The sequence below is a fragment of the Triticum urartu genome, chromosome 7, assembly GCF_003073215.2.
Source record: "Triticum urartu cultivar G1812 chromosome 7, Tu2.1, whole genome shotgun sequence".
In the NCBI taxonomy this organism is placed as follows: domain Eukaryota; kingdom Viridiplantae; phylum Streptophyta; class Magnoliopsida; order Poales; family Poaceae; genus Triticum; species Triticum urartu.
Genome location: NC_053028.1, coordinates 30,927,272 through 30,951,313, shown reverse-complemented (window position 1 = coordinate 30,951,313; position 24,042 = coordinate 30,927,272). Strand labels below are relative to the sequence as shown.

Genomic DNA, 24,042 nt, shown 5'->3' with positions numbered 1-24,042 from the left:
ATATGGTGCAGGTTCACTAATCGAAGTCAAGAATTTCTATCAACACATGGTTAATCATGGAACTTCATTTCCTTATTGGATTTGATATTTATGTGGTTTTCAAATTTTATTCAACATGTTATCTTATACTTGACTCGATGCGGAATTAATCATATTATTATATATGTGATGGAAAATAATTGATGCAGAATTTCACTTGAGGAAACAAAATACTCAAGGTGCCTATAAAGGTGGAATTACACTCGAGGAAATAATACTCGACGTGCCAAGGACAGCTATGCTGGAATAATTAGGCGGAAACTAAAGGTCTCTAGTGATCTTAAGTGTCACAGCAAGGAAACATATTGAAGGGAAGTATCACCGTATATATATTTGTGGGTTTTCAACATAGTGTTAATATGATTGTTGATCCCTTGACTAAGCCTCTTAGTCAGGAGGTATTTGGCAAGCATGTTAAGGCTATGGGTTTACGAATATTTGAATGATCGTTTTGGACAAGTGGGAGATGTTGGAATTATGTGTCCTGCAACTATATTCAAATTACCTGGAATTGTTAAATATTCAGAATACCTCATTATGGAATTATACATGTATTTGTACATGGAATTGCTTTACATGTTTAGCATGGAATTATCATTTGTTGGAACATACTTAAGTTGTATGCTTAAGGAAGCTGGTCAATTATCAGTGGAATACAATATACTATTTATATTGAAAAGACTACCCGGGTACACTGATGATTGGAAGGAGTTAGATCGTATAGTTAGATTACAGCCCTAATGTTGATCTACATAATTAGAGGAATTTACACTCTATTATGGCGCATTGCTCACAAGCGCGTGCTCCGGGAACAAAACGGGTAGAATCCGTTAAACAGACAAATATGATCGTGGTTGGTAATTTGATCTGGACTCTATCCCGGAAACTAGTGGAAAAGACTAGGAATCTTATATCTGTATAAGAGGCGGACTCTTTGGAAAGACAATATAAGAAGGCCCCTACGCCCTAGCCTCAGATATGCGAATTGTGAGCGGCACCACGGATAAGCGCAGAGGAATTAGGGGGTAGACCAAAAAAAATTCCAACATCAGGCTCGTCTATCCAGGGCACAGTGAGATCTTAACCGCCGACCATGCCGTCATCGAGCCTGTCCTCAAGACAAACTTCAGTAAATACAGCAGGGTTGTTCTCCTTGCTTATCATATTTGTTCCTCCTCTCTTTCTTACTAACCAATAACCGCCGACCATGCCGTCATTGAGCCTGTCCTCAAGACAAACTTGAGTAGTCTGTATAACATATTGTCATGTGCTATCAACCTTTGAATTCAGATTCATGCTAGTCAGACTAATCATATACGTGCTATTTAGACATAAGCTGAATGCATGTGCCAATTTGCAAAAACTAGAAGACAATACTGAGTCTGACTACAATTTGACAATGACAGATCCTATTTCATAGGGGTCTTCAACACAGAAATCGTCTGCAGCAGCAGCTAACAGAATTACCATAAACATGCAGGTACTTCCATTGTTATCATCAATATAAATAGGATACTATTTTAAGTGCCAATATCGTATTTATATCTTTAATAGTTCAGTCTACACCTGACAAATTTACTTTAATAAGCTACAAAAGAGAGAAGCAAATCAAATCCTAGACCTCAACGGCTAAACAAAAATTGAGTTAGCTATTCTTCGCAAATAACTGGGATAAACATAGTTTCTTCAGAACTTCTGAATTGGGTTATGCATTAATCTGATTTCTAAGTGAGCAAAGTAAAGATAAGTATTAATTGACTCCGAGTTAAATCTGAGGTAGCACACTTGTACGAAAAGCTGGCTGACTTGATGTGTATTTGCTGGCAGTTCTCTTAATTTCTACCATTTCCTCAGGACCTTCTGATGAGAACAACTATGGATTCAATATTCGAAGTGGGATTCGGTTTTGAGCTTAACACGCTATCTGGATCAGATGAATCCAGCATTGAATTCAGCAAGGCCTTCAATGAGGCAAATTCTCTTGTTTACTATCGATAAGTTGATATGTTCTGTAAGCTGAAAAGGTATCTTAATATTGGGTCAGAAGCCAAACTGAAAAAGAGCATAAAGATAACCGACCACTTTGTGTTACAGTTAATACATCAAAAGAGAGAGAACATGAAAAACATGACTGGCCATGTAAGCAAAACTATACGGTAGTTTGTAACAACTATTTCAAAATTTTACATATGTTCAAGTCTATCTCTTATTATAAATGCAGAAAGACATAGAAGGATCCTGAGACGATGAACGATCGTTACCTTCGTGGCATAGTCCTCAGTTTCCTGATTGCTTGTAAAGACACCAAAGGAAATACCCTTACATGGTTCTTCTACATGTTCTGCAAGAACCCAGTAGTGCAGGATAAGGTTGCCTTTTTTTGGGCGGGTGAGGATAAGGTTGCCGTTGAAATCATAGAATCTATCGAGTGAGCGCAAGAATATACCAGCATGGAAATGTTCACCGCAAGATTGAAAGAAAGGTGCTATTGACAAAATGCACTACCTCCATGCTGGGATTACCGAGCCTCTCCCGGGTGCAGCCTGGTATTCCAGTAGTTTAAATGATTCCTCTTGCTATTAACTTTTAAGTGTAGAGTTCAACAATAACAACTCCGGATATGTGTCGACATAATTTAATTAGGACATGGCATACACAGTAACTTACTTTGTGGTACACTTTCAGGATGGTGTACTACCAAACGACCATCAAGTGATAAATGGAGCTGGAATGAACTATATGATCTATGCCATGGGGAGGATGAAGTACCTTTGGAGGGACCATGTTAAAACTGCCCGCTGAAGAATTTAGGGCCGGATGAAATGCCTTTTGGGAGGATGAAATTTCTTTGGAGGGACAATGGGGAGGATGGTTTCATTTTCCTGTAGAATTTAAATTGAAATTTTCATTTAACAAGTCTTCTCTAATGATCAGGCAGGACCACATATCTGCTTTGGGAAAGAATTTGCATGCAGACAGAGGAAATCGTTGCTGCTACCCTGATACAATTTTCCAGGTTCGGACAGGAAGACGAATCCAAGGGTCCAACATACAAAACAATGTTTACCCATCACATGGATAATGGCCTTCATCTATTTGTGTACCCCCGTAACATGTCTGCTTCAACATCAGAGCAAGCTGCTAGATCCTCTGTTGTTGCACTGAACTATGTACCTTACCCATATCTAAATTTCAAGAAGTTCTAAAAATAAGTGTCACCATTGAGTTTTCATCAGGTTAGTCAGATTATTTATATTAGTTTAACTTTGGAGAAAGAGACTAAAGTAAACTGTCAGAAACCAGAGAGATCCAGACTGGTGTGATGTCAACCCCAAATTTGTATGTGTTTGGATGCTGTTCAGCTAGATTTTATTTTTATTTTTATTTTCTGTTTCTCTATTTCCTTTTTGAATTTCAAATTGGTTAGAAAAATAAACTTTTTTAAAATGCATCTTCGAAATTTAACATAGGGATCAAGGTCGATATTTAGGAATTATGGAATTTAATTTCCTAAAAAATTAAAATGTAGGCCTTTTTGAAATAAGTCCCTTTGAATTTTGAATTGATTAAAAATAAAAAATTAACTTAAACATTTTTTGAAAAAAATAACAGAGGCGGAAAACATTATTTGGGACTTGTGAAAAACACTTCGCGGCACAAGTTAAAATTTTAATTGTCGCACTATTTTAGGGTATCATTTTATTCCCTGAATACTTTTGTGTTCAGTCTAATTCCAAATTGACTTTAGGGTTTCAAATAAATCCTATGAGTTTATGGAAATATTTTTCATCCCAAAATATTTATCGAAAGGTCTCAAGTATGTTGTGAGCTTAATTTTTGTTTTATAAATATTACCTAAATGACAGATTAGTGTTCTGAATAATTCCAAAAAAATGAAAAATTGCTCATCAAAACTTGCTAAGCTCAATCGACCTCAAAGCAAAAAAATGGAAAAGTTCCAAATTTTTAAAAATTCCAAATTTTGGAAACTTTTGGTAAGTGGCAATGACCCTCCTAGCTTTTTTTACATCAAATTACTCTTTATTGCAAGGTGATCACTATATTATCTTTTACAAAAGTATCAACAATCTCTATAGGTGATAGGTGGATCTTCCATCCACCACACACACACACCTTACTTCTAGCTAGTTTGGCTAAATCATGGGCAGCATAATTAGACTCTGATATATATATATATGTATGTATGTATGTATGTATATGTATATGTATCACAAAAGACTGCCGTGGATAGACTGAAAGATCGACCTCCATTCTTCATTTTCTTTATCACCTCGATGATGTTGGAGTTCATCTCTATGCAGTTACACCCAACCGTAGTTACCAAACTGATCCTCGTAGCTTCGTTTGCCTAGGACGATGCCATGTATCTAAGTATCTTTTCTTGAAAATCAATACAGCTAGACCAACGGCACTCCCCAAAAAAACTTAATAACAACTCCTACATAATACTATCTCCAAATAAAGTCAACTCAAATGTGTGCGGAAGATTGGCGCTTGATTTGATTCCAAGCGATCCGATCTGATGCAACCCGTGAACAGTTATCTAGCTTAAAAAATTCGAAAAGAAAACAAGATCCAGTCTGCGATAGCTAGCTGCTTATCCAAACGATTATCTATGCATATAATATGTATGAGGCCCAGGCCAGCCAGCTAGCTGCTTATCCAATTCGCACCATCCACCCCTCCGTGGAACGTTGAACCAGCCAGCTGATCGAGCTCCTGTATGCAAGCAATGGCGCCGCCGCCGTGGCTGCCGGAATTCGACCCGACAGACACGGTCGCCGGCCATGGCTTTGTCGATCGCCTCACCACCGACGCCGCCGTGCTCCAGCGAGAGCTCCTCACAGAGATCCTCAAGAGGAACGCCCACACCGAGTACCTCCGCCCCTTCCTCCTCCGCCCGGATGGCGGCTTGCCACCGGACGGCGACCTCCGGGAGGCCTTCAAGAAGCTCGTGCCTGTCTCCTGCTACGACGACATCAAGCCATATGTGCATCGAATCGCCTCAGGCCCGCCGTCCACCAACCTCCTCTGCTCCGAGCCCATCACCCACCTCCTTAGAAGGTAAATTAAGCTGTGCCCGTGCGGTGCAGCTATCTCAAGTCTCGACATGTTTATATGTCCATAATAGCTAGTATATGTAAGGAATTTACAGTTTGGGTTAGTCGATTTTTGGAAGAAGAATGCTCGCCGGAGGGAAGGAAGGAAGGAAGGAGCAGCCGTCGACGTTCTATCTTAGAGTGGTAGGGTGGCAGGCTCACCGGCAATCTATTTTAGGGGTGGGGGTGGAGGGGGGTGCAAGTTCGCCGGAAAAAAAATCTGCTCATTCCCGGGGTTAGAGGGATGGCCGGAGGCGGCGGCAACACGAGGGTAGGCGGCGGTTGGTGGGAGGGTGGGGCGGCGATGCTGGCGCGAGAGTGTCACCGGCCGCGGGCGGCTGTAGCACGCCGGTAGCAACAGGCGGCGGGAGGAAGAAGATGGAGGCGGTTGTGATCTGTTTTTGAGGAAGAACAGGTCGGAGGAAGAAGACACACTCTGGCCGCTAGATCAGAAATCAAGGGCAGAGAATGATCGACTGACCCAAATTAAAATTATCGCTCCCATTTATGTCCCTTCCTTCCGTGTCATGGTGTGCAGCTCGGGCACGTCTGGTGGGAAGCAGAAGATCTTCCCGTCCACCGCGGAGGAGCTCGACCGGAAGCTCTTCTTCTATGGCGTCCAGGCACTCGTGAGGAACATGTACGTGTAAACACGTAGTATTACATATTGCATTGCTCGCTTGGTCCAGTAAGTTTGGTGATCTCAACAAGATACTAATCAATGAGGCGTTGTTCGATCTAGGCATCTGCATGCTGACCAGGAGAGCAAGCGCGGCATGGGGATGCGCCTCACCCTCACCTTCCCCGTCGAACACACGCCGTCCGGCCTTCACGTCCAGGCGGCCACCACCGCCTACTACTGCAGCAGCCAGTTCCGGGACCAGGAGGTGGGCGGGTTTGACCGGTGCACCAGCCCCATGGAGGCCATCCTTTGCCCGGACGCCGAGCAGAGCATGTACTGCCAGCTGCTCTGCGGCCTGGTCCACCGCGACTCCGTGGACCACGTCGGCACCTCCTTCGCCAACAGCCTCGTGCGAGCCATCAAGTTCCTGGAGCACAACTGGGAAGAGATGTGCTCCGACATCCGCACCGGCAGCCTCAGTGGCCGGATAACGCACGCGCCCTTGCGCGACGCCGTCATCCAGCGATACCTACGAGGGCCCGATCCAGCACTGGCGGACGAGGTCGCGTCGGAGTGTGCCGCCAAGCCCTGGGACGGGATTGTCGCCAGACTATGGCCGCGGGCACGGTGTGCCCTCACCATTGTCACCGGCTCGATGGCGCAGTACATTCCGATTCTCCGGAGCTACTGCGGTGGCCGGTTGCCGATCGTCTCACCCTGTTATGCGTCTACTGAGTGCGCCGCCGGAGTCAATCTAAGGCCTCTCGACCCACCCGGCCGTGCGTCGTATGCATTGCTTCCCAACATCGCCTACTTCGAATTTGCTGAGATCCAGCCTCATGATGAAGAAACTCCTACTGTTGATGACGATGGCGATCCGGGTGAGATGAAGCTTGTGGATCTTGTGGATGTCGAAATTGGTCGGTCCTATGAGCTGGTTGTCACCACCTTTGCAGGTTAGCTAGTTAAGACCTCCTCATATACACTTTGCCCCCTCCTTATATAAGTCTTGAAGTATCTTGATTTTTGTATATTGCCCTACTTCATTCGGTGTTTTATTTTTAGAATAGTCTTTTTTGCCGGGCATTGTGTTTGTAAAAGCAGACTTTACATAAGTTTCTAGTTCCAAGAAATAAAGAAAATATGAAACTTTAAGTCAAATGTTCTTGCCCTGTAATCCCGAGCTTGCAACCGGTCATTGTCTGACTATATAGATAAAGGATTCCAATAATAGTAATAATAATTGATGAAAAGTAATAGGAATTATTGTGTTTAGCCAACTTGTGTAAGAATTATTTATTAGTTCAGTAGCTATGATTTGATTTCATATATATCATGTGCAAACCATACCAGGTCTTTACAGGTACCGAGTTGGTGACCTTCTCACCGTGACTGGCTTCTACAACGCAACGCCGTTGTTCCTCTTCTCGGGACGGCATGATGTCATCTTAAGCATAGACCATGAGAAGATAAGCGAGGAGGAATTACTCAGGGCAATTTCAAAGGCTATTGAGCTCCATCTTGGCCCTCTTGGGTATATGCTCAGTGGAAGCACCGCCATTGCAGACATATCCAAGTTGCCAGGCCACTACGTCCTGTTCTGGGAGCTAACCAACGCAAGGAGTAACCACATGGTTGGCGACATCCCCAATCAAACTGTCATGGAGAATTGTTGCTCGACAATTGAAGAATGCTTCGACCAAATGTACTGCAAAATCAGGCAGCGCGCGAACATCACCGCGCTTGAGATAAGGGTGCTTGAGCAGGGCGCGTTCGACGCTCTGATGGACTTCTTCGTGTCTAGAGGCGCATCGGCGGGCCAGTACAAGACTCCAACGGCTATTCGGTCAAAAGAAGCGATGATGGTGTTGGAAGAGAGGGTGGTGGCAAGGTTCTTTAGCAAAGAAATTCCCCATGGTTCTCTATATGATGATTACGTGAAGAAATGATTGATGCCCTGATGGGTTGATTAGAAGACGAGTGTTTTACTCATGTGTATGGATACGTATGTGTTAATCCCCATGGAAATGCAATAAATATGGTCAGAGAATACGCGCAACAAAGAAATAGAAGACGTGACATTCTTTCCGTATTTAGTTGCGGTATTTTCAGGACTACATGTTCTCATCTCTGCATCAAGTCATTTTTGAAAGAGAACCAAATCCAGGTTGGTGAAGATCATGATTTGAACTGGCACGCACTACTATAGGTCCGGTCACTGCCTCGTGTGACGTCTTCTCTTCTGTTTGCTGGTACCTTGAAGCTAAGGAAGCTAGTTCAAAAGATACAACAATGTTGTCCATTTCCATAACAAAATTAGCCTAGAAATATCATAGATATGCACATTAAAGAAAAGGAACTATTCTACAGGAGCCTAAGCATGGAGCACTTGGGCCACAAGTCCACAAGTCAGTGGCACACATACATACCGTAATTTTGGGTGCTCAATTTCATTTAGTGAAAATTTCTGGAACTCCCTCAAACAAAAGTGAATCCTGAACTTCCTTGTCTAGTAAGTATGGAATAAGAGTGGCGTGATTCTTCTCAATCATATGCCTAGGTCATCCCAGCATGTATGAAATTTGCTGCTTATGCCCGATGAGCGCATTGGCAATATTCTTTCGAGCATTAGACACCGTTCGAATACATGATTTGTCCAGTTTCGACATGACCTTGAACGAGCAAGTGAAGTACAAGACTCCTGCACCCCACTACCAGTCCGGTCAATCCCGGGGGCAACGAGATCTAGAACGGTGATCACACCGTCGAGGAGCATGTACTCAACACAAACTTCAGTAAAGCTTCTAATGGGCGCGATGGCAAAGAAATTGTTAGTGACACACACAAATCTTTCTTATATGTCTAGGGAATTGCACAAAAGAAACCATATGATATCATTATTTTAATGCTTAGGCACAAGCAGACATAAAATTAAAGGATACGATATTAGACTACCTAGTGCAATTGGTACCCATCAACAACCTACCGGCCTCTTCAGAAAACAATAACATGTTGCCACCTTCTCCATAGTGAAATAAGTAACAAATAAATATGTTTCTCGATAAGAGGCCTAACTACAACTTATTAAACCTTGTTTTATCGAACCAATATATAAAACAACATTACACAAGAGGGATAAAGCATGGGGCGACACAAAAGAGGGGAGGCACTGTACAGGAGGAGGAATACAACAGGGTCAAGAGAGTCAACCAAATAGTGAAGCAATTTTCTTTACTTAATTATAATTATATTTGAATAGTCCCTCTCCAAAGTCTAAGTGATTACCAAGTCGCAACATATAAAGGACCACTCCCAACATGCTGTGAGCAATCATCTTGTGGAGAAGGATTAAAGACTCCAAATTTTTATGAGTAATCAGTAATGTTCTCGGTGCATCTCGCCCTTTACATATATCACTCCATCTTCACCAAACTATATTTCTCCTCCATCTGTACTTCCAACTAGTGATCCTGTTATTGGGCCTACATGTTAGCACACATGAGGTAAGTCGCAGCTGCAAATACAGATTAGACCATGAAATAAGAACTGGGAACATATGTGTGAAATAATGGGGTAACCGGAGACATCAAGACAATAGGGAACACGCTTTTGTGGGCAATGTCTCTTAGACAGGGCAAGGCAGGCGGGACTGCTAAGCTCCATAGGGCACTCAAGCTGAATTAAGTCACTACTGCAGGCCGGGGCCACCTTCACACCAACGTGATGAGCCAGGCTAGCTCCCTACTAACCTTACACATGGGTTTGCACTATCCATGGTCTTGCTATTTTATATCTCTAATCTCTCACTCTTCCTCCACATGGATGCATGGGTCGGCTACTGGGTCTAGTGTACCACCTGACCCATACACATAACTACTCTATAGCAATGCACATTCGGTTTTCCCCTTCTCCTATATCATAGATCATTTTTCGGACTTTAACACAATGTGACACAACAATAGCACAATGTCACACAAGCCCTTTAGAACAGGGGACGAAGAGAAAAATATACAAGCAATGTTAGAGTTAAGCATGCATACCTACGAGTAAGAAGGAATCAACAGAGCATGCAGACCTAGGGGAGATGGTGATGGCAAGAGCTCGTTCTCCGACGGCTCAACCCATCCGATAATAAATCTGACACGCTAGTCTATGTACACACATGCATTATCGCAACATTTTCTTTGTCAAATGTACCGGCAAAGAAGCCGGGCACACGGACCTAGTGTTGACGATGGAGGGTGCCGGTGGCGAGAGCTCAGCCTCCACTGGCACTGCACCACGATGAACATGGTGTGCCATTCTTGATAGTGCTTATCGATGAGTGAGTAACTAAGTATACGGTTGAGGAAACAGCCTTCTTGCTAGTGCTAGGCCCAACCCAACCCAGCCTAGCCCAGCTTGTCCGTGCTTTTCCAATGGGCCACTAGTTCTTTGCTAGGCACACAAAGTTTCCCTTAAAAAGGTTTTAGAGGGTCATATGACTTGTTCATTTTTTAACACGAGATGCCTTGTTCTTACTTCTGTTACGAAGGTACAAAACAAAATCAAAGTGTAGAACTCAATGTTCGAGCTCCAAGATTTTATGATTCTTTTAATTGGTTTCTCTTGTCTGATTAGTAACATCACTAATCTTAGTTATTAGATGATGGAAGCTCATTTGGTCTCTAGGATTGATAACGTGATGACGGTTAATCATGGGATTTCTGACTAATAACTAAGCCATGCGAAACTAGTAAGTTTCAGACAAGGTTGTTCAACCTAAATTGATTCACTGATGCATGGCAATGGTTGTGTGCGAGGCGAGGAGTGAAATTAGGGTTCAAATGAAGAGCTGGCAGCGAATAGCGAGGAAAGAATTTTTCCGTCGTCTAGTGCATATTTTGGAATCTTAGTCTTGTCTATCATTTTTCTTTTTCATGAAACAAGCAAAGCTCCAAAAAGGACCTCAACATTCTAATGTGGACTATCAACTCTCATCCTCCAAATATTGTGGCCTATTAACTCCCCTCGAAAGATGTGAACTCTTCATATTCTTTCCCCTTTCTAGGGACAATTCCATTTCTCCCCCTAAATTGAGCCCACACCTGGCATTTGCCCCTAAATTTCGAGTATGCTCAAAAATACCCCTCATCCATCAAGTGTCCTTATAGAAATGCCCTTCCATGCCGTTTCCGTCTGGTCAAGGGCCTTTGACCGTCTCTGAAAAATTCCTTGGACGTTCTTGCCCTACCTCCATTTGTCATTTACATATAGTGCCCAACCCAAAAAAATAAAAACAAAAACTCTCTCTGCAACTTACATGTGGGACCCAAAAAGAGAAAAAAAAACTCTCCCTCTCTCCCTCCTCCCCTCTCTCTGTCTCTGGACGCAACCGCAGTAGCTCGCCGCCGGCGAGCAGTAGCAGCGGGCAGCAGAAGGGCGCTGCAGCAACCTTCACCACATCGTCTCCTGCTCGTGCGCGCCTGTTGTGTGCCGAAAGTCCACGCAACCACCTAGGCTCAGTCCTCCCTTGTCCGTCCGTACGTGCCATCGCCAGCGTAGTTCGCGGCCAGAGTCAACTCGAAGCTCAGAAAACACACCTGTTAAGTTCGCCTCTACCTATAGAGTGTTACCTCTGAATAAATTGAACGGAGGTGCCACAAATCGTCGCCATGGTGTTCGTCTTCTCCACCACCGGCGGTGCTCCGCCGCGCCCTGATCTCCTCGGCTATGCTCGCCCTTCCTCGTCTGAGCATGTCCTCGAGTTCCTGGTGATCCCTTGGACATTTTGCCCTCTTTCCAGAGCCTGCCCGAGCAACATAGCGCCACCCCACCTAGCGCCACCACTCGCCGCCGACGGAGATCGCAGTTGTCGTGGTCTGTGAAGGTCTCGCATCCTACTATCGTGCTTGACTAGTCCGCCGCAGCCCCATGTAGCTCAAGCGCTCCTTGAACCCCCTCCCCCTCCTTGCGTGTTCCCGTGCCATCTGGTGCGTCGCCGGCATGCTGCACACTCGCCAGATGTGCCCGTGTGAGTTTAAATTAGGGCTAAACACAATTACTAGTTCTTAACCAATATAGAGTAGTTAGAATTTTAGACGCTGACCAGTGGGCCCCCCTTCTGTCATGTGGTCCCACCTGTCAGAAGGGGCAAAAATGTCTGAAAAATGTCTCAGAGATGGTCAAAGGCCTTTGACCAGACGGAAATTGTTCGGAGGGGCATTTCTATAAAGACACTTGACGGAAGACGGGTATTTTGAGCATACTTAAAATTTAGGGGCAAATGCCAGGTGTGGGCTCAAGTTAGGGGGAGAAATGGAATTGTCCCTTCTTTCTATGATGCATGTGTTGAGCCTTGTGTTACTCATCATTTCCCATAGAGATGGCTGCCTTGAATGGACTCACATCATTGTTTTAACAATTTTATTATAATATACTCAACGCTTTCGTTAGAAGGTATTTGTCAAGTACAAACATAACTTAATCAAAGGGAAAGACTATCAATTGTAAGCGCAATTTAGAATGTCTATAAGATCTATTAATACTACAGAGTCATCAAAATCATCATGTGTGACACCCAGAAATTACTTTTGTATATGCCAAAGGGAAATGAAAAAAAGCATGACCAATTTGAACAAGGAAACTTTCGCATCATTATGACGCTTAGGCACAATGAGGCATAAGATAATTTTTTTCGATATTATGCTGCCTAGTGTTTGGGACCCATCAACGTCTTACTAGCATCTTACTTGTCACCATCCCCAAAGTAAAAACAAATAGCATATAAATAAGTTTGTGAATAACTCCATGCCCAACTATAAATTACAGTGTGGCAAACAAGATAAATGCCTTGTTGTCGGTGCACATCCTCCTATTATATGAACCCAAAAAAAAAACCAGCATTGTACAAGAGGGAGAAAGCAAGTTGAAGAGAGAGAACGGGGGAGGTAATGTACAAAAGTTCCCATACATGGAGGTAAAAAAAAGGGCAAGAGTCAACACAACATGGAAGCCATTTTCTTTACTGATAATTAGATCTGAACTATCTCTCCAAAGATTGGGCGCCTACCAAGTTACCAACATATAAAGGACGACACCTATAGGCTACAGCAAGCCGTGAGCATTCATCCCGTGAAGCAGGAACGAAGACTCCAAAAAACTCTTAGACTTGTGTGAGTAATGTTCTCCATATACCATTCCCATACTCACCAAACTATATTGTTCCACCATCCACGGTTCTAACTGGCGACTCTTTTACTGGGCATATATGTAAGCCCATGATATAGTGTCAACAACAAAAATAGAGAGTATACTATGATAAAATAACTTCAGGGCTTCTATCAACAGGTTGGGTGGTATCTGCCTCCGAGACAAAGCAGAGGAGGCATGACTGCTAAGCTCCACAGGGACCTCAAGCTGAATCAAGTCACTAGTATGCCAGTACCAGTTGTTTCACAAGACCAGAAGGTGAAGGCGGCGAAACGAATTATAGTTCAAAAAGAAAAAGGAAAGAGAGAATGCTATAGTCGCCCAGCACACCTTCTGGAATCATAATCTCATGAACTCGCTCTGTTCCAAAAGAATTTTTCTTCCTTCCAATTTTGTAATATATGTAAATACATTTCACAATGAATCTGATCAAGCAAATTTGAGATTCTATATTTTGACATACTTTTACATAAATTTGGTCAAACTTAAAAAGTTTGACTCGTGACAAACCTAAAACTTCTATTCTGGAACGAAGGGATGGAGTACATACCATACAACATTCTTATGAGGCCTATCAACTCTCATCCTCCAAAGATGTGAACTCTTCCTCCTGTCACATAAATGGTTGTCCTATCCTAACACATGTATACAAGCAGATAAATCCAGCTGCTACGTCGTGTAGGTGTTGCTGTCATGTTGCCATTCCAGTTAATTAGGACGCAGTATCCAGTTTTGCTGAGCTCATGCCCATGGAACCAGCTATGTCATTGCCTCGCCTGACACCCTCTGTTTTGTTTTCTGATACAACAATGTAAATTAGTTCCTAACATAAAACAAGGATCTGCATTAGAATCAGACAATTAGCCCGAAACAACGCAAATTATACGGGCATTGCTAGCCAGCACTGCGCGTCTGCGCCCACATGTCGGCGACATACCGGGTACCAAAATGTTGATGAATTGGAAGTTGGATCTTGGTTTTCCTGAAACAGCAGTGTGACATGGTATGAGAGAGATGCTTATCAACTCTCATCCTTCAGAGATTCTGGCCTATTAACTCCCGTCGTCCAGAGATATGAACTCTTCATATTCTTTCCATGAGGCATGTCTGAGCCTTGTGTCACTCATCAATTTCAACAGAGATGGTTGGCTCAAATGGACTCGCATCTTGGATTTAACAATTTTATTAGAATAAACTCGACGCTTTCATTAGGAAGCAGTTGTGAAGTACAAACAAAACTTAATCAAAGGGAAATACTATCAATCAATAAGCCTAATGTAAAGTGTCTCTAAGATCTGTAATAAAACTTCTAAGACCACATAGTTAAGGAAATTATCCGGTGTGATGCCCACAAATTACTTTCTTATGTGTCGTGGGATTGGGAAAAAATATGGTCAGACTCATTCTGACCAATTTGAACAAAGTAAACTTTAGCATTATTATGATGCTTAGGCACAAGGAGGAATAATTAAAAAAAGTAGGACTATTAGGCTGCCTGGTTGATTTGGGACCCATCAGCATCTTACAATAAAAGCAGTAACAACTGGCTGTCACCATCCCCAAAGTAAAAAACATGTAGCATATAGATCATTTTGAGGATAACTCCATGCCAACCTATAAATAACAGTGTGGCAAACAAGCTAATTGTCTTATTGTCGGAGCACATCCTCCTTTTATGAACCCCAACAAAACATTGTACAAGAGGGACAAAGCACATCAAAGACATAGAAGGTTAAAGCCGATGTACAAAGGTGACCATATATATATGGAGGTAAACAAGGTCAAGAGAGTCAACACAATAGTGAAACCATTTTCTGTACTAATAATTAGGTTTGAAATATCCCTCCGAAGATAGGGGTGCCTACCAAGTTACCAGCAAATAAAGGACCACACGTTTAGGCTAGAGCAGGCCGTGAGCATTCATCGTGGAGAAGGAATGAAGACTCCACCAAACTCTCACACTTGTGTGAGTAATGTTCTCCATGTATCTCACCCTTTATATATACCACTCCATCTTCACAAAATCCTATACCCAGAGTTCTAACTAGTGACTCTCTTACTGGGCGTATATGTAAGTCCATAAGATTGGTGTCAACCACAAAAAAGGTCTCTCTAAAAACCGGAGAGATATGTATGGACATAATACGGGAATTGGAGACATCAGGACATTAGCAAGCACGGTTAATTCCACTGGAAGGTGGAGGCGGGGAAACGAAATAGGGTTCAAACGGCGGAAAACGGAGAGAGAATGTTATTTTCACCTGGCCCAGCGCATCTTCTAGCATCGTAATCTGGTGCACCACACAACATTCTTATGCAGCCCTGTCAACTCCCATCCTCCAATGACGTGAGCTCTTCCTCTCACATAAAAGGCTGGCCTAGCACATGAATACAAGCAGATAAATCCAGCTGCTATGTATGCCGTGTAGGTGTTGCTGTCAATGCAAGTTGCCGTTCCAGTTAATAAGAGCGAAACTAATATCCAGTTTTGCTGAACTCATGCCCACGGAATCAGCTATGTCACTGCCTCCCCTGACGTCCTCTCCTCTGTTTGCTGATACAACAATGCAAATTGGTTCATAAGTTACAATAATGCCCTGCATTAGAATCAGAGAATTAGCCAGAAACTCCACAAATACAATGCACATTAGATTGCACTGTACTGGCCAGCACAGCTGCGGGTCTGCGCCCACATGTCGGCGACATATACCCGGGTACCAAAATTTTGGTGAATCAGAAGTTGAATCTTGGTTGTCCTGAAACAGCAGTGTGACATGGTATATGCATATGGAGATCTTGGTTGCTAGGAAAGCCTGCTTGTAGTCAAAATGATATGCATAAAGTCTTACCAAACTCAAAATTTGATGATACAAATTCAGATTCAACGACCAATCAGCGCATAGGCAATGTTCTCCCATACCATGGAGATAGTTTGAACACAGGTTGTCATTTTCCACGACACTGTCGAAAACCTGAGAGTATAGAAACATTCATGTCACTGTCCTATCCTAGAAGACAGTGACATCAACCAAATCGAAACAAATACTGTGGCAGCACAGATCACATATATAAGATGCTAGACATGGTAAACTTACTCTCAGCAGCAGCAGCAAGTTCTGATCATGTCTCCCCAGCTCTCCTCTCTCGCTGCATCCTTGGGCATTTGCGTAGTCTCAGCTCTCGCCATAGCCCTTCTGGTGATCACCCTCTACATCCTAGGCACAGCCGGATCCTTTGCCGTTTTCTGCATCAGAGAGTTCACCCAGAGAGCCCATGACCGGCCACCGCTTATCGGTACCGTGTTCCGGCAGCTCAACAACTTTGACAAGATCTTCGATGAGCATGTGAAGTATGCGCTCCTGCACCCCACCATCAGGCTTGTCTATCCAGGGCACAGTGAGATCTTAACCGCCGACCCTGCCGTCATCGAGCATGTCCTCAAGACAAACTTCAGTAAATACAGCAGGGTAGTTCTCCTTTGCTCATCATTTTTGTTCCTCCTCCCTTTCCTGTTAACCAGTAATATGATGGTAGATGGAGTCTGCATGTCAGATGTTAAACTGGATCCTGCAAAATTTAAACAGAGGATGGTCGACAGCCAAAACTTGAGACCAATCATATACGTGCTATTTAGAGAGTAAACTGAATGCCTGTGGCAATTTACAAAAAGTAGAAGACAATACTTAGTCTGACTACAATTTGACAATGATGGATCCTATTTCACAGGGGGCCTTCAACACAGAAATCGTGAAGGATCTCTTTGGAAATGGGATTTTTGTGACAGACGGGGACAAGTGGCGGCACCAGAGGAAGCTAGCAAGCCACGAGTTCTCAACCAAAGTGCTACGTGACTACAGCAGTGACGTTTTCAGAATGAATGCTATAAAACTGGCAGAGAAGACCTCATCTGCAGCAGCTAACAGAATTACCATAAACATGCAGGTACTTCCATGATTATCTACCATCAATATAAAAGGATAGTATTGTAACTGCTAAGATCATATATCTAGCTTTAATAGTTCAGTCAACGCCTATGAAATTTAGAACTTTAAACTACAAAAGAGAGAAGCAAATCAAATCCTAGCTAGACCTAAACTGCCAAACAAAAATTCAGTTAACCATTCATGGCAAATAACTGGGGTAAACCTAGTTTCTTCAGAACTTCTGAATTGGGTTATCCATTACTCAGATTTCTGAGTGAGCAAAGAATGAATTGACTCCGAGTTTGAAGTTTTAGGTACACACTTGGAGTGACTTAATGCGCATTTGCTGGCAGTTCTCTTAATTTCCACCATTTCCTCAGGATCTTCTGATGAGAACAACTATGGATTCAATATTCGAAGTGGGATTCGGTTTTGAGCTTAACACGCTATCTGGATCAGATGAATCCAGCATCGAATTCAGCAAGGCCTTCGATGAGGCAAATTCTCTTGTTTACTATCGGTATGTTGATATGTTCTGGAAGCTGAAAAGGTATCTTAATATCGGGTCAGAAGCTAAACTGAAAAAGAGCATAAAGATAATTGACCACTTTGTGTTCCAGTTGATCCATCAAAAGAGGGAGAACATGAAAAACATAAGTGGCCATGTAAGCAAAACTGTACGGTAGTTTGTTACAGCTATTTCAAAATTTTACATATGTTCAATTCTATCTTTTATGATAAATGCAGAAACCCAGAGATGACATACTGTCAAGATTCATACAGGAAAGTGAGAAGGATCCTGAGACAATGAACGATCGTTACCTTCGTGACATAGTCCTCAGTTTCCTGATTGCTGGTAAAGATACCACAGGAAATACCCTTACATGGTTCTTCTACATGCTCTGTAAGAACCCGGTAGTGCAGGATAAGGTTGCCTTTGAAATCAGAGAATATGTCGAGTGGGCGCAAGAAGATGCCAGCATGGAAATGTTCACCGCAAGATTGAAACAAGGTGCTATTGACAAAATGCACTACCTCCATGCTGCGATTACCGAGACCCTCCGGCTGTATCCTGGTGTTCCGGTGGTACAAATGATTCCTCTTGCTATTCATTTTAAGAGTAGAGTCTAAAACTAACAAGTCCAGATAGCTTCGACAGAATTTAATTTGGATCTGGCATACACAGTAACATATTTTGTGGTACATTTTCAGGATGGTAAGATGGCAGATGAAGATGATGTACTACCAAACGGCCAACGAGTGATAAAAGGAGATGGAATGAACTACATGATTTATGCCATGGGGAGGATGAAATACCTTTGGGGTGAGGATGCCGAAGAATTCAGGCCTGAAAGATGGCTTGTGAATGGAGTCTTCCAGCAAGAGAGCCCTTACAAGTTTATAGCTTTCAATGTAAGTTCTACAGAGAAGACATGATTAGAGAGCCTATAATAATTTTACTAAGTGAACAGGTCTAATTAACAGATTAGATTTGTGTTGGTCACAACCTAGATCATCACCAAGAGTTGGCAAAGAACCTAAAAAACAGTAACATTAGTGGTATTTAAGTCTGGCCTTCTATTGCTAAAGCAGAAAATCAAGCATATAATATTGCATTCCAACAAGTAGGGTCCACCATGCTACTTAACTACTAATCACTTGTACTTTCAGAAGATGACGGCAACTAACAGCAAGCGGTCACATGCACCCTAATACAAAAAGTTGCATGGGTTTAATATCAGTTCTCAAGTTATAAATTCATTTTCCTTTAGAGTATAAGTAACCCTTTTCATTTGACGAATCTTCTTCCAATGATCAGGCGGGACCTCGTATCTGCTTGGGGAAAGAATTTGCATATAGACAGATGAAAATTGTGGCTGCTACCCTGATACAATTCTTCAGGTTCAGACTGGAAGATGAATCCAAGGGTCCAATATACAAAACAATGTTTACCCTCCACATGGATAAAAGCCTTCATCTATTTGTGTACCCCCGTGAAATTTAAGCTTGAACATCAGAACAGGCTACTAGATACTCTGTTGTTGCACTGAACTATGTACGTTATCAACATCTACTTTTTCAAGTTGTAAAAATAAATGTCACCAACCGATGTTGCATTCAGGTTAGTCAATTCATACTTTATACTATAACTTTGCACGAAACAGAGTATATTGAACTGTCAGAAAACAGAGAGATATCCAGACTGGTGTGATGTCAACCCCAAATTTCCATTTACATGAAATTTGTGCTGATCCTAGCTAGGTAATTTTCCTCCATATTTAGTTCAGAATGCATCAAACTGTAGGTGTTCAGTGAGCATACCAGGAGTATTAACCTGGATTGTCCCCCAGATAAATGTCATGCATAGAAGTACAAACAGATGGATCTATGTCTAACTGCTGTGTCGTCATATAGATGTCACTGTCAAGTTGCGAGTCCTTGACTGCCAATCCACTCGAGAATTAGTTTTGGTCTCACCACTATCCAGTAAAGTGGTATTGTGTCTCCATCAATTCCAACACTCTTGTCTCATTTCAGTTTGTGATACATCAAACACCTGCAAAGCGTCTAGATACATAGTTGACAAGACTGAATTATTAGCTAATTAAGTAACATCATATATCCATCTATAAGTGTCTTTGGTGCCTCTAAACTACAAATAACCAGAGAAAGTGGATATTAATTATTCTAGACAGAGTCAACCCAACTCTTTTATTCCTTTCCTGTTGCTCATTGGGGTCTATGCAAAGACATTGCCATTTTTGTTATATATTTGTGCATATACCAGCAAAGACGCCAACACCCTCAATACTACATAATACCGGCAACAAATACATTGGCCTCCCTTCGTACAATGATCGATAGGCTGGACCAGTCACTTGTGGACACCTATCAGGGCCAGATGTCCCCAGGTTACAGAAACTGGGACTAAGTAGCCCACACCCCTTTTTTCTCCCGGGTTGTCAGGAGGTTAGCCTAGAGATCAATTCCAACACTCCTATTTCATTTCAGTTTGTGATACATGAAACACCTGCAAAGAGTCTAAATACATATAATTGACGAAAACTAATTTTTTTTTAGTTAGTTAATTGACAGAATATAAGTAGACAAAGTGTAGTCGGTGCCTCTAAAGTCTAAACTAGAGACAAAGAGTAGAACGCTGCACACCATACGGAGCAAGTGGACGTTATTAGAGATAGACAGAGTATGCCCATTCGCATCTTTGCCGAGACAAATGCACGGTCAGAAGGGCCAGTACCCGATCTTTATTAAGATATATATAGGAGAAGAGACAGATTAATGCCCGGGAAATTGTGCTAGCACATCACCCTACGTTGGCTTCCAATTTGTTATTTGTTGGCGTGCACTGCAAAGAAGGCAACACCTCCTGATCTGCAGCTCGTCTCCAAAGGCATTGACCAGAACCATGGATTCATCGTCCTCACAACTCCTCACAGCTGCAACAGCGGCCAACTCATCCTTCTACCTGACCCAGTGGAGATCACAGATGATGATGGGAGTGGAGTCCTCATTGCTTGCACAGCAGAGCAGCCTCCTCCGCACGGTCCTCGCATGCATCCTCTCCTTCTTGGCCGCGACCATGTCCAGCGCTGCGGGCGTCGGCGGTGGCTCGCTGTACGTCCCGATCCTCAACATCGTGGCCGGGCTGAGCCTCAAGACCTCCGTGGCGTTCTCGACGTTCATGGTGACCGGTGGCACGCTGTCCAACGTGCTCTACACCCTGCTGGCCCGTGGCCCCGGGCTGATCGACTACGACGTCGCCGTGGTCTCGCAGCCGTGCCTGCTTCTCGGGGTGAGCGTCGGTGTGGTGTGCAACGTCATGTTCCCCGAGTGGCTCATCACCGTGCTCTTCACCGGGTTCCTCTCCTTGGCAACGTTCAAGACATACGGCACCGGGTTGAAGCGGTGGCGAGCGGAGTCGGCAGCAACGGAAAGGGGGGTGCTTGAGGGAGCGAGCACCAGGGAGGGCGCCGAGGAAGCGCTGCTTATTGGCCAGAAAGAAGGGGCCGGCCATGGGTATCACTGGGTGGACTTAGCGGTGCTTTTATCCGTCTGGCTTTGCTTCTTCGTCATTCATCTGTTCATAGGAGGTGAGGGTGCCAAGGTATGATAATCTCTCGACTACAGAATCCTGACTGTTCTTTATCATGCAATTAACTTTTTCCATCGTCATGTCTTCAATGCTCCAAATTAGTAGTATGTTCTGAACTAAAATTTGTGAGGACTGGATACTTCCATCAGGGGGCTTTTGACATAAAGCCGTGTGGCGTTGCATACTGGCTCATCACAGTCGCTCAAATCCCTGTCGCCGTGGCTTTCACAGCATGTATCGCGCACCAAAAAGGAAAATCGCAGACTCGGAAAAGCCAAGTGGTTGAGCTGGTACGCTGCGACAGATCATACTAGCCAGTCTCCAAAAACACCTCCTTTTTTCACTTGATTTGCGATAACAAAATTTCCTTTTCTGTTTGTTTGACGACACACGAAGGCAACTTCCGTGAAGAGCAGGCTGGACGCTTTACCAGTGTACGCCTTCCCGGTGGCTGCTCTGCTGACCGGTGTGATGGGCGGACTCTTCGGCATTGGAGGAGGACTGCTTCTCAATCCTGTCTTACTCCACATTGGAGTGCCTCCAAAAGTAACTCTTTCTTTTTTGGGTGTTAATGTCTGGTCCAAATTAACAACTAATGGCAGGCTCCGTGGTTGATGAGTTCGTGGTTGTGATTCTGATTCTATGTCTCAGACTGCGTCAGCGACGACAATGTTCATGGTCCTCTTCTGCGCCTCCATGTCGATGGTCCAGTTCATAATCCTGGGAGTTGACGGGATCGTGGGCGCATTGGTCTACGCCCTCACCTGCTTTGTGGCTTCCATCGTTGGGCTGGTCGTGATAGAAGGGGCCATCAGGAGGTCAGGCAGGGTTTCACTCATCGTCCTCATGGTTGCTGCCATCTTGGCGCTCAGCGCCGTCGTCATAGCTTGCTCCGGCGGGGTCCATGTCTGGGCGCAGTACACTAGCGGGCAGTACATGGGCTTCAAGCTCCCATGCTAAAGCAAGAAACTAGAAGGGATTAAGCACGCTTAGCCGTGCAAGTGAGATCCGAGTTGTTCCAGTGACCTTTTGTTTATCACGCTCTGCTGCACTGTTAAGGCAGTGGGTTTGATATAAATTGTACACTTCACTATGCTAGGATGTTTAGCTAGTGAAGAGTTCCATGTAACAGTTACACTATTTCAACTGCTAAGTTTGTGACACAAATATTTTGGATACAGACACATGAAAAAAAAATAGAGTGCTATAATAAAATAGCACAACACTTAGAATCCGCTATAGCGAACCTATATCGCACTATGGCAAAGCTATATCATGCTATAGAGAACGATTGTACACTGATTTATTTTAACAAGACATTGCTCAGAATGCTATAGCACGCTACTTTTTTCATTGTATAGATTTCCCATGGAGTGTAGTGTTATCCTAGGATTATCCTAACAGGTCCTGAGTTACTGAAAGGTGAAAAAATGACAGATATGAAAAAGAAAATCTATAATAGACTGTGAATATGCATCTAAATTGTGTCATAACAAATGTACAATGGTAAGCAATGCAAATACAAGGCATAAATACGGCTTTACACTGAGAAATGTATATCATAGGTACCTCATGACAGGCGTGTACATTGGTCGGATAAATGAAAATCTGTGTAAGATAAGAGACAATCAACCAACTTGAGCACCAGGTGTGACCTACAACATGGTACATAACATAGGTGGTAATAAGTGTCAGTATTAATTTACTGGAACGATTTGCAGCAGCAACAAGTTCACACATACCAGCAACAATGGGTTTACTAAAATATATGCACTTTACAGAAACAAAGAAAAAAAATCTTTGACTTGACCTGAAGTTGCATAGTTAATAAAATTTATATGCAGCATAATCACAAACGTACACCAGCAATCAGCTCAAGAACTATGAAGGCACAATCAGGCAGAAGGAACCTAAAAAGTATTTCGTTCGCCTACCATGACCCATTGAGGACAAAAGAATCCATGTTCTGTTGCTCGATTAGCTTAAACTAAAGAGGCACGATGGCTCTCCAATGGGGTCTTCATTCATAGTATTTAGTTCTCAATGCATCATAATGTATGTGTAAGTGATCGTATCAGAAGTAATAAACCTGGACTGTTCCCCATACCAATGCCATATATAAAAGTACAAATAGATAGATCTAACTGCTATGTCATAGTGTAGATGTTGCTGTCAAGGTTGCAAGTCCTTGACTGCCAATCCAATTGAGATATAATTTAGTTTCGCCATCATCCAGTTTGCTGAACTCATGCTAACGGAATCAGCTATGTCACTGCTCCTTCTGACTTCTTCAGCTTGCTGGTACTTAGCATCCAAGTAAGTACATTCCAAAGACACAACACAACAATGCTGTGCATTTTCCCCCTCAAAAACATAGCAAGGATGTGAAAGGGAGCCTTGGCACAGCGGTAAAGTAGCAAGGCTGCCCTGTAGACTCTTGCAGAAATGTAGGAGCTAAGTGCACCAGGCTGCCCTGTAGAAACATAGCAAGGATGTACATAAAGAATGCTATTATACGCGAGTTTAAGTCCTAAGTGACACATATCACTATTTTGGATGCTTAATTTTGTTGAACCAAAAGCTGAATCTTCAACACAGTTGCCAATTATTATTCATACTCAAGGGTGGACTTGATTCTTCTCCACTATATTGGTCTTCCCGATTAGATTCTTCATCCTGAAGTAGCAGAATATATAATGGTAAGTGAAATATGCATATGGAGAACTTCATTACTATGAAAAAGTTCCAAGCCTAAATTATCCACACAAAGTCTTACCAAACACATAATTTGCAGATACAAATTTGAACTTGAAATCTAATCAAAGCATAAGCGATTTTTTTAGCCATTTGAATAGTTTGACCACGTGACTGCCCACTTACTATCATACAGGACAGTCCAAAACGCCAAGAATATAGAAACATGCATGTCAGTGTTCTAGTCTAGAAGACAGTGACATTAACATTAACTAAACCCAAAGAGATAAAGTGGATGGCTGGCCGAGTAGATTACATATATAAGATGCATATGGTAAA

General features: G+C 43.0%; 3 protein-coding genes across 3 annotated transcripts; all 3 read left to right on the top strand.

Annotated features, from left to right (window-relative positions):
- The first annotated feature begins 4,692 nt into the window (after nt 1–4,692).
- Nucleotides 4,693–7,873, top strand: LOC125518005 (probable indole-3-acetic acid-amido synthetase GH3.7). Its single transcript, XM_048682967.1, has 4 exons — nt 4,693–5,124; nt 5,698–5,799; nt 5,902–6,737; nt 7,135–7,873. The coding sequence occupies exons 1-4, from the start codon at nt 4,784–4,786 to the stop codon at nt 7,728–7,730; spliced, it is 1,875 nt and encodes a 624-aa protein (XP_048538924.1). The 5' UTR covers nt 4,693–4,783; the 3' UTR covers nt 7,731–7,873.
- An 8,221-nt stretch (nt 7,874–16,094) lies between these two features.
- LOC125520804 (cytochrome P450 704C1-like) lies at nt 16,095–18,907 on the top strand. Its single transcript, XM_048685829.1, has 6 exons — nt 16,095–16,439; nt 16,699–16,914; nt 17,276–17,560; nt 17,643–17,981; nt 18,108–18,308; nt 18,715–18,907. Exons 1-6 carry the CDS (start codon nt 16,095–16,097, stop codon nt 18,898–18,900), a joined length of 1,572 nt encoding a protein of 523 aa, XP_048541786.1. The 3' UTR covers nt 18,901–18,907.
- A 1,402-nt stretch (nt 18,908–20,309) lies between these two features.
- On the top strand, nt 20,310–22,187 carry LOC125520805 (sulfite exporter TauE/SafE family protein 2-like). Its single transcript, XM_048685830.1, has 4 exons — nt 20,310–21,021; nt 21,159–21,299; nt 21,406–21,555; nt 21,661–22,187. Exons 1-4 carry the CDS (start codon nt 20,323–20,325, stop codon nt 21,967–21,969), a joined length of 1,299 nt encoding a protein of 432 aa, XP_048541787.1. The 5' UTR covers nt 20,310–20,322; the 3' UTR covers nt 21,970–22,187.
- Nucleotides 22,188–24,042: the final 1,855 nt, after the last annotated feature.

Coding starts and splice junctions, on each gene's coding strand:
- LOC125520805 (XM_048685830.1), top strand. CDS start 20,323: ATGGATTCATCGTCCTCACAACTCCTCACAGCTGCAACAGCGGCCAAC. Junction 21,300..21,405: donor AAAGCCAAGTGGTTGAGCTG/GTACGCTGCGAC, acceptor CGACACACGAAG/GCAACTTCCGTGAAGAGCAG. Junction 21,556..21,660: donor ACATTGGAGTGCCTCCAAAA/GTAACTCTTTCT, acceptor TCTATGTCTCAG/ACTGCGTCAGCGACGACAAT.
- LOC125520804 (XM_048685829.1), top strand. CDS start 16,095: ATGTCTCCCCAGCTCTCCTCTCTCGCTGCATCCTTGGGCATTTGCGTA. Junction 16,915..17,275: donor GAATTACCATAAACATGCAG/GTACTTCCATGA, acceptor CCATTTCCTCAG/GATCTTCTGATGAGAACAAC. Junction 17,982..18,107: donor TGTATCCTGGTGTTCCGGTG/GTACAAATGATT, acceptor GTACATTTTCAG/GATGGTAAGATGGCAGATGA.
- LOC125518005 (XM_048682967.1), top strand. CDS start 4,784: ATGCAAGCAATGGCGCCGCCGCCGTGGCTGCCGGAATTCGACCCGACA. Junction 5,125..5,697: donor ATCACCCACCTCCTTAGAAG/GTAAATTAAGCT, acceptor CATGGTGTGCAG/CTCGGGCACGTCTGGTGGGA. Junction 6,738..7,134: donor GGTTGTCACCACCTTTGCAG/GTTAGCTAGTTA, acceptor AAACCATACCAG/GTCTTTACAGGTACCGAGTT.